The sequence below is a fragment of the Cotesia glomerata genome, linkage group LG5 (assembly GCF_020080835.1).
Source record: "Cotesia glomerata isolate CgM1 linkage group LG5, MPM_Cglom_v2.3, whole genome shotgun sequence".
Taxonomy (NCBI): domain Eukaryota; kingdom Metazoa; phylum Arthropoda; class Insecta; order Hymenoptera; family Braconidae; genus Cotesia; species Cotesia glomerata.
In genome coordinates, this window is record NC_058162.1 from 15,071,410 (window position 1) to 15,088,152 (window position 16,743).

Genomic DNA, 16,743 nt, shown 5'->3' on the forward strand with positions numbered 1-16,743 from the left:
TTTTGTTTTTATTTAGAATGATTTAAGAGCGGTTGATAGTTGATTTTTGAACGAGTTTTGCTCATGAATAAGATAAAATTTTGGAAAAAACGCTTCGCTCTTCGATAGATAATTAAATTATCTATCGAAGAGCGAAGCGCTTTTTCATAAAATGTTCATTTATTTATGCATAAAATGCGTTTTAAGATTCTATAAGTTGTACAAGTATGACAGAGATACTTTCGTTTGTCCAATAGAGGGCGAGAGAAAGAAAAAATGTAAACCCTTCTTAAGTAATTTTTTATTGAAAAATTAGTAGCGAGGATGGGTAAGATTCTCTGAGCAACTATGAATGATTTTTTTTTCATTTCGAACATTTAAAGTAATTTTTAAATGAAAAATAAATAGCAAGGGTCAGTCAGAGGCCCTGGGCGGCTATGAATGAATTTTTATTATTATTTTGAATAATTAAAGTAATTTTTAATTAAAAAACAAGTAGTGAGGGGCACTAAGAAGCACGTAGCGGCTAGAAATAAATTTTTATTTTTCTCGGAATAATAAGAATATTTCTTAACTGAAGAATAAGTGGCGAGGGTCAGTTAGCGGCACTGGACGGTCATGAATCAATTTTTAATTTTACTTTGAACGATTAAAATCATTTTCAATTGAAAAATAAGTAGTGGGCGACTATGACAGAATTTTTGATTTTATTTAGAATAATTAATATAATTCTCAATTAAGAAATTAGTAGCGTATGTTAAGTCGAGGCTCTGGGAGGCTATGTATGGATTTTTATCTTTTTTAGAATAATTAATGGATTTTTCAATTAATAAATTAGTAGCAAGTGTCGAGTAGAGGCACTGAGCGGGTATAAATGAATTTTTATTTTCATTGTCAATAAATAAAGTTATTTTTGAATGAAAAACAAGTAGCAAGGGTCAGTAAGAGGCAATGAGTATCTACGAATGAATTTTTATTCTTATTTACAATAATTAAAAACTTTTTGATTAAAAAGTAAGTAGCGAGGGTAAGAAAAAGGTACTGGGCAGCTATAAGTGAATCCTCATTTTTATTTAGAATAATTTAAATGTGTTCAATCATAAAATGAGTAGCAAGTGTCAAATAGAGGCACTGGGCGGCTACAGATGAATTTTTATTTTCATTCGGGATAAGAAGAGTAATTTATAATTGAAAAATAAGTAGCGAGGGTGAGTCAGAGACCCGGGGCAACTATGAATTAATTTTTACTATTATTTTGGAAAATTATAGTAATTTTGAATTGAAAAACAAGAAGCGAGAGTCAGTGAGAAGCACTGGGGGGCTAGAAATGCATTTTTATTTTTATTCGGAATAATAAGAATAATTTTTCATTGATGAATAAGTAGCGAGGGTCAGTTAGAGGCACTGGGCGGTTATGAATGAATTTTTATTTTTATTTTGAATAAATAAAGAAATTTTTAATCGAAAAATTAGTGTAAAGTGTTACTTATTCATCAATAAAAAATTATTCTTATTATTTTGAATAAAAATAACAATGCATTTTTAGCCTCCCAGTGCTTCTCATTGACACTCGCTTCTTGTTTTTAAATTGAAAATTACTTTAATTTTTCAAAATAATAGTAAAAATTAATTCATAGTTGCCCAGGGCCTCTACTTGACACTCGCTACCCATTTTATAATCAAACATACTTAAATTATTCTAAATAAAAAAACAGGATTCAGTTATAGCTGCCCAGTGCTTCTTACTTTTTTAGCCTCCCAGTGCTTCTCATTGACACTCGCTTCTTGTTTTTAAATTGAAAATTACTTTAATTTTTCAAAATAATAGTAAAAATTAATTCATAGTTGCCCAGGGCCTCTACTTGACACTCGCTACCCATTTTATAATCAAACATACTTAAATTATTCTTAATAAAAAAAAAGGATTCAGTTATAGCTGCCCAGTGCTTCTTACTTTTTTAGCCTCCCAGTGCTTCTCATTGACACTCGCTTCTTGTTTTTAAATTGAAAATTACTTTAATTTTTCAAAATAATAGTAAAAATTAATTCATAGTTGCCCAGGGCCTCTACTTGACACTCGCTACCCATTTTATAATCAAACATACTTAAATTATTCTTAATAAAAAAAAAGGATTCAGTTATAGCTGCCCAGTGCTTCTTACTTACCCTTGCAATCTACTTTTTAATCAAAAAGTTCATTAATTATCGTAAATTAGCGTAAAAATTCATTCATAGCTGCTCATTGCTTCTAACTGACCCTCGCCACTTATTCTTCAGTTAAAAAATATTCTTTTATATTCCGAGAAAAATAAAATTCTATTTCTAGCCGCACTGTGCTTTTTACTGCCCCTCGCTACTTGTTTTTTAATTGAAAATTACTTTAATCATTTAAAATAATAATAAAAATTTATTCATAGCTACCCAAGGCCTCTGATTGACTCTTGCTGTTGATTTTTTATTTGAAAATTACCTTAAATGATCGAAATAAAAAAAAAATCATTCATAGCTGCTCAGAGTATCTTACCCATCCTCGCTACTAATTTTTCAATAAAAAATTACTTAAATCGTTCTAAATGAAAATAAAAATTCAGTCATAGCTGCCCAGTTCCTCTTACTCACCTTCGCTACTTGTTTTTCGATTAAAAAGTACTCTAATAATTCAAAATAAAAACAAAATTCAGTCAAAGCCACTCAGGGCCTCTAGCTGACTCTCGCTACTTATTTTTCAATTAGAAAATTACTTTAATTATTCGAAAAAGAAATAAAAATCGATTTATAGCCACCCAGAGCTTCTACTTGACACTCGCTACTGATTTTCTAATTGAAAATTACTTTAATTATTCTAAATAAAAATAAAAATTTATTCATGGCCGCCTAGTGCCTCTAAGTTACTATCACTACTGATTTTTTAATTAAAAATTACTTTAATCGTTCTAAATGAGAATAAAAATTCATTCATAGCTACCCATTGCCTGTTACTGACCCTAATCACTAAGTTTTTTATCAAAATTAATTTAGTTATTCTCAATAAAAATAAAAATTTATTCATGGCCGCCCAGTTTTTCTCACTAACCCTCGCTACCGATTATTTTTATTAAAAATTACTTCAATTATTCTAAATAAAAATAAAAATTCATTTATGGCCGCCCAGTACCTCTAACTGATCCTCACTAGCGATTTTTTAATTCAAAATTGCCTTAATTATTCCATATAAAAATCAAAAGCTCAGTCATAGCTGACTGGAGCCCCTGACTGACCGTCAATTCTTATTTTTTATTCAAAAATTATTTTAATTCATTTAAATAAAAGCAAAAATTCATTCGTGGCTGCTTAGTGCCTTTAACTTACTATTACTACTGATTTTTAATGGAAAATTACTTTAATCGATCTAATCGCTAGTTATTTTTTATTTTAAAATTATTTTAATTCATTTGAATAATTAAAATAACAAGTCATTAATGGCCGCCTAGTTCTTCTAACTTACTATCACTACTGATTTTTTAATTAAAAATTACTTTAATCGTTCTAAATGAGAATGAAAATTTATTCATAGCTACCCATCGCCTGTTATTGACACTAATCACTAAGTTTTTGATTAAAATTAAATTAATTATTCTAAATCAAAATAAAAATTTATTTATGGCCACCCAACTTTTCTTACTAACCCTCGCTACCGATTTTTTTTATTAAAAATTACTTTGATTATTCTAAATAAAAATAAAAATTCATTCATGGCCGCCCAGTACCTCTAACTGATCCTCGCTACTGATTTTTTAATTGAAAATTGCCTTAATTATTCCAAATAAAAATTAAAAACTCAGTCATAGCCATCCAGAGCACGTGACTGACCGTCGCTAGTTATTTTTTATTTTAAAATTATTTTAATTCATTTAAATAAAAATCAAAATTCAATCATAGTCGCCTAGTGCCTCCAACTGACCCTCGCTACTTATTGTTTGTCTGAAAATTACTGTCATCATTTTAAATAATAATACAAATTCTGTCATTGCCGCCTAGTGCTTCTAATCAACCCGCCATACTTATTTTTTAATTAAAAATTCGTTTAACTACTTCAAATGAAAAAACAAAATTCACTCACCGCCGCCAAGTGCCTTGCTACTAATTTTTTAATCAAAATAATAAAATCCAGTAACTTCTGCCCTGTGCCTCTGCCTGAGCCCCGCTACTGAGATTTTCATTCAAAATTACTCCAATTATTTCAATTCAAAATCAAAATTCTGTCATGGCCGATTTAATTTAGCAAAATCTTCTGTTTTTCCCTTTGAATTCATCAAATCTAGTCCCTGTAATAAAAAAAATAAAAAGATCCTCACTCACATTCATACGTGCATTGTTACCGATACACTCACACTAGTACACGATCTCACACATCCACCTAGCATCACGTACGTCCGCCGTCCGCGGTCGGTCCGTCCCCACTCTCGGTCTACTGCTCGAGAAGCCGGCAGTAGCACTGGCATCTCACTCTCGCGTCTCTTACTGCCTTTTCACTCACTTTTTATTCTTCTGTCGCGCGCTCCTGATTGGTCACTTTCATTAATTAATAATTAATTATCTATCCGTCTGATTAAAAAATGGCTCAGGACTTTTCGTCTCAGAATATTTTTCTCTTTCGATCCCTACAATGGGGTGCGCGACTTCTGGGACACCCTGTATAATATTATGAATTTATAAAATCGAATAAATAATAGATAAAGATAATTTTTAGTTGAAAAAAACAAAATAATTTTAATTTATTGGCAAATTAAGATACGATAGTATTAAAAATTTGACCGTTAAATAAAAGCATCTGAGAAACCAAATAAAATTTAGAATACAAAAAATTTGAAAAATTTGACAAAATTTTTTGATAAACTTGATAGTTTCATCAAAAAATTGGAAAAAAACGAGGAAACATTATAAATTATATTTTAAAGTTGAATAACTTCGAAACGCGTCGGTTAATCGAAAAATTATAAGAAAGCTTTTTTGTAGAGCATTCAATTTCATACAAGAAAATAATTTGGTCTAGCTTTTTTAAAGAACCATTGAAGAGTTATAAAATTCTAAACTCAAAACAACAAGCTTTCCTGTGTTAATCTTACGGGAAATTGAAATTTATCATGCGAGAGTTTTTAATAATAATATTAAGGGCTGTGGCTTTCACAGGATTTTTTTTTCATCATTTCCAGCAACATTTTCGATATGATTAAGAAAAAAAAAAAATAGTCAATTTTTTTTAATCAGCCTAATACTTATATTTATAAAAATATTGACAGTTATTAATATATGAATCCTTTTTAACCCGTTCCTGCCTTTACGGTCATTTTTTGCTCGTATAAATATAATTCAAGTGGATGGTAATATTCCACTTGAATTAGATTTATACTAGCAAAAAATGACCGTGAAGGCAGGAACGGGTTGAAAAGAATTATAATTATCACGGTCGGAAAGTTAGTAAAAAATATATGAATTCTTAAGCAATAGACATCTATTAATATAGACCAGCAAATTTAGAAACCCGTGATTTTAGACATCTGTAAATTTTGATTTATATAAATTCATAAATTCAAATAAAAATACAATTAAATATATAATTGCTTGCAATTTACGAGCTAATAAAAAATTAAAACAAAACTTCTATAATGTTCGAGAGCACTCGACTACAACCCTTCGATGTTTACGGGTCGGTTTTCTAGGAGGTTGCGGATCAGGCAGCAGCGAGATTCCCCGCACTCCAAAAAATAACCTAGACATTTTTAAAATAGTCAGTGTCGTGTTTATCAGAGTTAGCTACTCATGGAGGTTTACAGAGTCGGTACTCCAGGAGATTGCGGATCAGGCAGCGGCAAGATTCCCTGCACTCCAAAAAATAACCTAGACATTTTTATGATAGCGTGTGTATTTCTTCAGACTGATCCGTAACTTCCTGGAGGAAGACAAACCTCCATGAGTAGACAATTTTAAAACAGTGAGTGTCGTATTTATCACAGTTAGCTACTCATGGAGGTTTGTGAACTATTTTTTAAAGTGAATTATTTTTTCAATTTTCTTTAAATTGATGCTTATAAAGATTTTTCTTTTATTGATTTCTTTATTAACAGATGTCGAAATTTTGATTTTTCTATTCTACCATAAAATTTTCAACCGTCACGAATCAACGACGTGCACTGTAAGTTTCACGTTTGAGTAATTCAAATTTTAACATGTGACGTCACAAAGCTTTTGACCCCCCCCTCTGCCCCTTGTCACACAATGTCACATTCTGGTGATACCCTCCCCCCCTTTAAAGTGTGACGTAATTTATGGATGACCCCCAACAGACCATGCTCCTTTGCCCAGTCAGAAATAGCTTGGGCATCCTTAGTAACTAGATCGACTGCATTGAGTAAGGCCAATCACACCAGGAAAATAAGTTTTAATAGTTTGTAAAGATATTTTACTATTCTTCACAGGTAATCGGACTGTTACCATTTCATCAGAAACTCTAATATAATTCATTTTAAAGATTTTTTTTTAATTATTAATTAGGTGCCAATTTAATTATTATCAGTGATTGTTGATGTTTTTGTTTTGCATCTGCACACATGTACGAACTACGCAATGACTGAGTTTAGATCCACTAGTAACAAGTGCACAAGTTGAAAATGAACTTGTGACTTTTTTACTAGTTACTTTTATGCTTGTGGGTACTGCACATGTAAAAAGTACGTGAGTGTAGCGTCACTTTCTTATAAGTCATCGATGAGCCAACCAGGCTTCCGTTGGCTGGCAGTGATCAACGTGGTTTTTTGATGTTAAGAGCTGATTAGTTTTTGGAATCGTTCGGTAAAGCCGTTTGAAAGTTATTCCAAAAAAACCACATTTGAAAAAATTTTTTTTCGTAGTTTTTTTTGATTGCTCAAAATCTACGCATTTATATCGGTCCAAATTTTCAGGAAATCTAAGTTTGGTGGAACTTTTTGAAACCACGCTTATTTCATTCCAATCGGTCAAGTCGTTCAAATGTTATAAGAGGGACACACACACACACACACATATCCGGACATCATCACGAAAACATTCAGGGAAGCTTCCTAGGACCTCAAAAGTCGAGATCTGATGAAAACTCGATTTTCGAAAAACAGGGTAAAATCAGTAACTTCCCGATTTTTAAAAATTTTCAATTTTCTGAGCGGGTAGTTAAAAAATGAAAAAAAAATCCCAAAAATTTCGGATAAGATTTACTTTGATCTAAAATAACGTTTAAAGGAACGAACTAATTAAAAAATTCTAGGAGATTTTTTATGTAGAACGTTTAATTTTCTATACTAATATCTTAACACATTTTCTGCATGACCTTCAGTCAGTGAGTTACAAAAATCAGAAGAAGCAAAAAAAAAATTTCTACGTTATTGTAATGGTAAATCAAAAATGTGATGTGCAACATCGAAATATCAGAACTAAAAAATCATCTTATACAGGCTCATTTTTATACCTAAACAGAATTTTAAGTCTAGTTTGAGAAAAATGAACGAAAAACTTTTTCTTTAATTACCTTAATGTATGTCTATCTTCTCAGCTACATATAATTATAAATAATTAGTATAAATTATTATGAATAATTTTAATCATTTTTTCTTAATACTAGTTAATTTTATCATGTTTTCTGAGCCATGTAAGCATCCACTTTACTCTTGTTTTTACTTCTTGCAGTACTGACTTGGTGCATAACATTTACTTATCAATATAGTGATCCAACTTCTCTTATAACGTGCTTATTGCCAATACAAGTAGTAACAAAATACCGTCCATCTTCTTACTGTAAATTTAATGGTAGCTGATAATATTGATATATTCATAAAGTGAGAATAGACAAAAGTGATTAATTCAAAAAATATTGTTATGATATCATGACCGTTTGGTAAATTATAAAATAATTTTTAAACCAAGTTAATACTAAGGTTTAATATCTTTTATTCAGTCCGTAAATATCAGATTGCCACTACTTATTCGGAGCTTCTAAAGATATCAACATTAGTTTGTTAAATGAGGATTTAACCTAAAAACAAGACGGAGAAATAATAATGATTGTTTACAAAGTGAATTGATGAAATGCAGGCTGCTCTTTTAATTAGACGTGATAAACAGCGTAGAAAAGCAGCTGGATTTAGAGAGTTGCCATCCAACTTGGCAACAAGACTTATCCCACCGCTTCCACGTTATCCCCCAAGATCATACGCTTACGGGGTGAGTAAATAAATGATAGTGAGAAAATTAAAATAATTCGAAAAACAATAATCAATAACAGTAGACAACTCATAGTTGATAGTATAATGAAATTTCAATACTACTGCATGTTACTTAATGAATAAATTTTGTTTGCTCCTACTATCATTAGCATTGTTCCATATAATTAATCTTCTAATCGTTAAATTAGAGATTCTGTTATTTCAACGTATTTTCATGATATATTTTGATTCGTCTCTTAATCAATACCACACTATATCTTTTGACGAATAAATTATTTTGTACATAATCCTAGTAGAAATGCAATCAAGTATCTAGCCAGTAACTGGCTAGTTTAACTAGACTTAAGCTAGGAACTGGCTTGTAAAATATCCAGTAACTATCTAGTCACTGGCTAGTATAATATCCAGTAACTATCTAGTTACTGGCCAGTTTGACTAGACATCAAATAAAACATGGCGACAGTTGTAGGATTTGAGGTTATTTAAAATTAAATGTGGATAAGTTTGTTACAATTCAAAATTATACACTGATAGAAGGATTTTTTAACTATTAATAATTTCATTTATTTGAAGACAATTATTGGATTTATTAAATTTTAATGAATATTTTTAACATTCAATAAATATATATTTATTTGGGAGGAAAGTACATTTATTAATAGTTAATAAGTATTAATGAATAGTTAATAAATATTTATTAACAGTTAATAAATATTTTGTTCAGTGAATTTGTTTCGCTTGCAATGTCATATAATATGAAGATTGCTTATAAATAAAAATCATTTTTATAAATTATTTGCATTAATTATATCACATTATAATAAAGTTTATTGTAACATACCGAATTCTATCACAGCTCATAATTATCTTTTACATTTTTAAATATTAAAAATGTTAATTTATTTAGTAAATTGAATTATTATCATGTATTCCAGTTATAGAGTTATAAAAAGTGTCAAAATAAAATTGCTATTTTTACTTTTTATTTTAAATAAATATTTGTTAACAGTTAACAAATATTCATTGACCATTAATAAATATTTATTAACTGTAAATAAATATTTATTAACTGTTAATAAATATTTATTAACTCCTTTGATGTTAAAAAATTATTTATTAACAGTTAATAAAGCTTATTAAATATAAACAAATCCTTCTATAAGTGTAGTAATAATAATGATAAAAATAGTAATAATTAATAAACGAAATAATTATGAAATTTTTAATAATTTATCTCGATAACAGTCTGGAGTATTTGTTTTGATTGATGCCAACAACCGTAATTCGGTATGTCGATTTTTTTTATTTTATCTATTTTTTCAAATATATAACAGATTATTTTTATATTGAAATACACAATTATTTTTAATTATTTACACTGTTTCTTAATATTTACTAAAGATACCTTAACTTACAGGTTAAAGTGAAAAAATAAACATACACATACTAGTATAAGTAGAACATCGGTGTGACCAATGTTTACGATTTATTTGTAGATGGCGCAATTTCTAGTTTTTACCTAGTTTCGCTTGCCAGTTATTGGATTTGATTGCTGGCCAGTTACTAGATATGATCGCTAGCCAGATACTAGATTTAATCAAGTGAAAAATTGATTATTTCTACTAGGGAAATAATAAAAAGATACTGTAATAAACTTTTATCGTAGATTAATATATTATCACAGAAAATTGAACGATAAAAAAATGATATAAATTCGTTAAAATCAGTTAAAAAAATTAGGAAAACGGTTGACCCTAAAAGCCATCCCTGCAACTTCCTGCTAACTCCATACCTAAACGCTCAACATTTCACTTATTTTGTTTTTGAGCTCTTCGAGCTCAAAAGTACAATTTCTGTGTTATTTTGAGTTCTCCGAACTTAAAGAGATAACTTCTTTATGCTTTGAGCTCAAAAGTCTGATAGAAGTTTGATAAAACACTATTTTTTTAATTTTCAAACCACAATAACTTTTGAATAAACGAACCGATTTTCACGAGGTTGGTGGCATTCGACGCAGTTTTTGAAACCTCATAACGGATTTTTAAGTTTAAATCAATCGAACGAGGAATTTCGAAGTAATTACAAAAAATCATTTTTTTTGAAATTTTTCGTTTTCAATAACTCTTGAACGAATCAACCGATTTAGACGGGACTGGTGGCAATCGACGTGGTTTTTCAAACTTAAGAGCGGAATAGTTTTTGGAATTGATTGGTGAAGCTGTTTAGAAGTGATTCCAAAAAAACCATTTTTTGAGATTTCTCAAAATCTAGCGAACCGAATTGATTCAAATTTTCACGAAATTTAATGGCAATGATACTTTTTGGATCGCCACTTATTTCAATCCGATCGGTCAAGCCGTTCAAAAGTTATAAGAAGTTTACCCACACACACACACACACACACACACACACACACACACACACACACACACACACACACACACACACACACACACACACACACACACACACACACACACACACACACACACACACACACACACACACACACACACACACACATACATACATATACATACAGCCGCACGGACACCATCGCGGGAATCGTCAGAAAAACTTCCTAGGACCTCGAAACGTCGAGATCCGATGAAAACTCGATTTTCGAAAAACGGGGTAGAAACAATAACTTCCCGAATTTTGAAAATCTTCGATTTTCAAAGCGGGAAGTTAAAAATATAAATTGTTGCTATGAGTTAGTTATTGTAAGGTAGGGTAGAAAATAGTAGCCACTAGCTTATGACACATATCAATAAAATTATTTAAAAATAGAAATATAAAAAGTTTGGAAAATCCAAATGAGCATGCCTTAAGCGCTCATGTCATACTCAAATTATTTAGATTGAATGATTACATTACGATTTGTTAACTTTTTCATAAAGACTTCTAAACTGTTTTTTAACTTTTTCTGAATGCTGTACTCAATCTCTATTAAAAAATTGGAATTTTCTCGCGAGTAATGTTATCTCTTCTGTAGGTCGAGCTAAAAAAAAAATCTTAACAGATGATAAAACAGTTAGTAATTATACCATCATGTATGTATAATTTCTGCTTGTTTATAGAGATTTCAATCCTATTTTATGGAAAATAATATATATGGCTGCTGAAATCGCAGAAAAAGTCACCGAACTGACAGTCTGAAAAAATTAACTGTATTGAAACGGAATTATTTCGACACGTAATTTTCACAAGGGTTTTGGCAAATTACCTAAGGAATAAAACAAAAAACAAAACTTACATCGTGAAAATGATTTTTGACAAAGTTGTGGTGTTATCAAGGCCTGTGCCCCTGTGAATACCACGTTCTTATTTATTCAATTCGTCAGTAAAACGAGTTTTTCCTGAGAAAACTTATTTAATCCATAAGAAAATCTTTTTAACGTGTTCTGTAGTTATTATTATTTATCTCAATATGCTTTTTATACATACTTTTTTTCGTTTAAATTATAAAAATCACGTTTTAATCGACATCACGATTTTTAGGAGAAAGTAGAGCATACCTACGCGCTTTGCGCTTAAGGCATACATTATGTTTATTAACAAAGTTCAATACTTTCTTTTTCGTTTAATTAATGCGAAATAATAAATGAAATTTAATCTTTAGAAATCGACAGTTTTCTTTATCTGCATGCTTTAATGTAAGCTCTCACTTTGGAAGAAACATAATTTTAAATGGAAAGAAAATAAAATTTTAGGGCGTTGATGTGTAAGATTAAATAACAGATGAAGTTTTTTATTTTTGAGTTTCGATAAGTTTAATCATGTAGTTATCTTATTTCAAAGATTTTAAATCTTTATTGATTAATTAAAAAGTTATTAACGATTTGAAATCAGATCTATAACTTACACTAAAATTGTGATATTTCTATTATTATTATAGATACTATAATGAACAATGTTTTAAAATATTCTTCAATTCTCGTAGTTTATAAAATTATATAATTATAAAACTCAACAATTATTTAAAAAAGTCGCAATAAAAAATTAGTGTCAATAAATGTTAGAATTACACGATGGAAAAAGTTTTTTTCTAATCATAGATAATAATATAAATAGAAATATAATTATATATAACAATAGTTAATTGTATATTTTCACTTCCAATCAATTATTCGGTTACTTTTTCGGATGTAATACTTGATATGGTCGTACGGAATTCTATATCACCAATAAAAATACAAAAAAAAATTTACATAAAATTTTACGGCTATAACACCAACGTTCACCCATTTAACTATTAACCAAGCTCAATGCTGCTTACTTCTGGTAATATCCGTGCGCCTTGAAGTTTCCGTCTGCTGTGCTGCCATCTTATGTGATAATGATTCTAGGAAGTACATAACGTATCAAATTCGTTTATCACAAATATAATATAAAATTTAATTTTATAATATATTTTGATATTCTTAAATTATTTATTTTACCGAATCTCATTATTACATCACATTTATTTAAATAATAAAGTCAATAATGATTTTACTCTTAGGCAGTAGCAGATCAGACCAAAACAACCCATAGAAAATGTAACAAATTTTTTATTTCAAAATTATTTAAACGTAATGGTAAACATCATTTTGGACTTTTTGTGATTACCAAAAAAAATTTTTTTTTTCTTTAAAGAAAAATTTTTGATAACATCTGACTATACAAGTCTGATCAGATTTAATTATATATAGATTATTTATTATCAGATCTCATCATATATAGACAGATTGAAACACTATATTTTTTTTTTCTTTAAAAATTTAATTACTTAGGACATTAAACCTTGCGGATAAGAATGTAATCGTCTAAGCTTTTAAAAATGGGATTCGCTGCTCTGAATATTCTGCTTCCGTGAACAAATGAATGTTGTAGATTTTGAATTGTTTTAGAAAATCTGGACAGAAGTTCTCACGCGTGCCAGTTAATTTATTTAACTTACTTACAATATTAACTGCGGTGATTATTCTGCCTCCTTGATTGACCTTTTGATTAAATATAGATAGTTGTAGTAGGTAGATAGTAGTATATTCAGTAATGATGTGTGTATAGCGGTAATTACAATATACTTAACTTTATTACACAAAATAAGCACTTTTCATATAAACTTGTGACATTTTGTTAACGCAACTTACCAATGAAATAGAATACTTGTAACAATAGAAAGAATATTATTTGATATTAGACATATAATAGAGAATTAGTAGTAAATTATGGTGAGTAGTCACCTAATGGTAGTAATAGAGAATATTAGATTAATTAGTAGTAAGTTTTGGTGATTTTTGGTGAGTAATCACCTAATAGTAGTAATAGTGGTATAGTAGTAAATTGACTAAGAAATATCTAACGTGGTGGTTGACACCGGGGGATAGATCGAAGTGTCGATCAATGCTCAAGTTTTGAGGTTCGTAACTGATTTTCTCCGCCTCATGTCGTTCTGTGACGTCACGGGGGCTACACATTATTTTAACTAGTGTCGGTAACGGAAATTTCGGGTGGTAGTTCGCTAGGCTGATAAAACCGGGACATTTTGTAGTGTCTCCATTTTCCCTGCCAAGCCAAGACTACCCCGTCAAATTTTGGACCGAGCTAGTTCTTTAAATAAGTCGGTGAGTCGTCACCAGGTATAGGGATAGTAGAATGATAGAAGTTAGTGGTAAGTAATCACCTAGAAAGAATGCTTTGATGAGATAGTAGGAAGAAAAGTTGGTGAATAGTCAACTATAGATGAGAGTTTGGTGAGTACTCACCTGTTAATGAGAGAGTTTAGTGAGTAGTGACCTGGAAGTTGGATGTGTAGATGGACTAGTGAGTCATGACTGTCATCACCTAAAAAAAAAGTTTTAAAAATAATTAAAAGAAATATTTTTAGTAGTAGAATTGGTAAGTGATCACCTGTTAAATAAATAATTAATTTAAATTAAAAAATTCCGTTAGGTTGACACCGCCGGTTAATGAAGACCCTCGAGCAAATGTTCGAAACTCCATTCTAGACTTCGATCTATTTATTGGGCTGAATATATAAAAATAAAATTATAATTATTGATTAATTGTTGTTTTTTTTTTGTTTTTTTAGCAGATTTCATAGGAATCTAACTATTGCATTGGTCCTCATGATAGAACTTTTAAAAAATTTTGATATATTTCGACTATACTCGTCGAGCTGAGTCGGAAAATGCATATAGTTCAAAAGTTTATATATGTATATATATATATATATATATATATATATATATATATATATATATATATATATATCTCGGATATAACCCAGCTTGTCACGACGATAGCGTCGCCAATTTACAACGGATCTCTACCAAACACAACATACTTATTCTACAGATAAATACCAAAGTCAAGTTCGAAGATGAGCTTAATCGGTCGAGTAATTAAGAAATACCAGGATTTCAAAATTTTGAAAATCATAAAAATTCATATTTCTTTACTTTCTTACTCGAATCACTTTTGAATGGGATAACTTATTGAAATTTTGTAAAATGCATTTGAAAGCTCTTCAAATAAGCTTCAATTTGAGTACCATATCATATGTGTAGTGGTAAAATTTTTTAGAAATGCTAAGATTTAAAAATTATAATAATTCATATTTTTTCACTTTTTAACCCGAATAACTTTGGAATGGGATAATTTATTAAATCTCTGTAGATTTCATCTGAAATCTCTTTAAATTAGCTTCAATTTGAGTACCATATCATATATGTAGTTGTAAAATTTTTTAGAAATGCCAGGATTCAAAAATTTTCAAAATTATAAAAATTCATATTTTTTCACTTTTTAACCCGAATAACTTTGGAATGGGATAACTTATTGAATCTCTGTAAATTGCATCTGAAAGCTCTTTAAATTAGCTTTAATTTGAGTACTATATCATATGTGTAGTCGTGAAATTTTTTAGAAATGCTAGGATTTAAAAATTTTTAAAATTATAAAAATTCATAATTTTTCACTTTTTAACCCGAATAACTTTGGAATGGGATAATTTATTAAATCTCTGTAGATTTCATCTGAAATCTCTTTAAATTAGCTTTAATTGGAGTACCATATCATATGTGTAGTCGTAAAATTTTTTAGAAATGCCAGGATTCAAAAATTTTCAAAATTATAAAAATTCATATTTTTTCACTTTTTAACCCGAATAACTTTGGAATGGGATAACTTATTGAATCTCTGTAAAATGCATTTGAAAGCTCTTCAAATAAGCTTTAATTTGAGTACCATATCATATGTGTAGTCGTAAAATTTTTTAGAAATGCTAGGATTTAAAAATTATAATAATTCATATTTTTTTACTTTTTAACGAGAATAACTTTGGAATGGGATAACTTATTGAATCTCTGTAAATTGCATCTGAAAACTCTTTAAATTAGCTTCAATTTGAGTACCATATCATATGTGTAGTCATGAAATTTTTTAGAAATGCTAGGATTTAAAAATTTTTAAAATTATAAAAATTCATATTTTTTCACTTTTTAACCCGAATAACTTTGGAATGGGATAACTTATTAAATCTCTGTAGATTTCATCTGAAATCTCTTTAAATTAGCTTTAATTGGAGTACCATATCATATGTGTAGTCGTAAAATTTTTTAGAAATGCCAGGATTCAAAAATTTTCAAAATTATAAAAATTCATATTTTTTCACTTTTTAACCCGAATAACTTTGGAATGGGATAACTTATTGAATCTCTGTAAAATGCATTTGAAAGCTCTTCAAATAAGCTTCAATTTGAGTACCATATCATATGTGTAGTAAAATTTTTTAGAAATGCTAGGATTTAAAAATTATAATAATTCATATTTTTTCACTTTTTAACCAGAATAACTTTGGAATGGGATAACTTATTGAATCTCTGTAAATTGCATCTGAAAACTCTTTAAATTAACTTCAATTTGAGTACCATATCATATGTGTAGTCATGAAATTTTTTAGAAATGCTAGGATTTAAAAATTTTTAAAATTATAAAAATTCATATTTTTTCACTTTTTAACCCGAATAACTTTGGAATGAGATAACTTATTAAATCTCTGTAGATTTTATCTGAAATCTCTTTAAATTAGCTTTAATTTGAGTACCATATCATATATGTAGTCGTAAAATTTTTTAGAAATGCCAGGATTCAAAAATTTTCAAAATTATAAAAATTCATATTTTTTCACGTTTTAACCCGAATAACTTTGGAATGGGATAACTTATTGAATCTCTGTAAATTGCATCTGAAAGCTCTTTAAATAATCTTTAATTTGAGTATCATATCATATGTGTAGTCTTAAAATTATGTCCTATTCCGCTATGCCAATTATGAAATTTTTAGTAGATTTCATAGAAATCTAACTATTGCATTGGTCCTCATGATAAAACTTTTAAAAAATTTTGTTATATTTTGATTATACTCGTCGAGCTGAGTCGGAAAATGCATATAGTTTAAAAGTTTATATATGTATGTATATATATATATATATATATATATATATATATATATATATATATATATATATATATATATATATATATAT

At 28.9% G+C, this 16,743-nt stretch overlaps 1 protein-coding gene across 1 annotated transcript in view; it reads left to right on the forward strand.

Moving 5' to 3' along the window:
- Window positions 1–8,058, forward strand: part of LOC123265052 — a 193,858-nt gene extending 185,800 nt beyond the window's left edge. The window contains exon 4 of the mRNA XM_044728635.1: window positions 7,943–8,058. Within this exon, the coding sequence (XP_044584570.1) occupies window positions 7,943–7,984 (42 nt within the window). The 3' untranslated portion in view covers window positions 7,985–8,058. The remainder of the gene's footprint in view (window positions 1–7,942) is intronic.
- The last annotated feature ends 8,685 nt before the right edge of the window (window positions 8,059–16,743 follow it).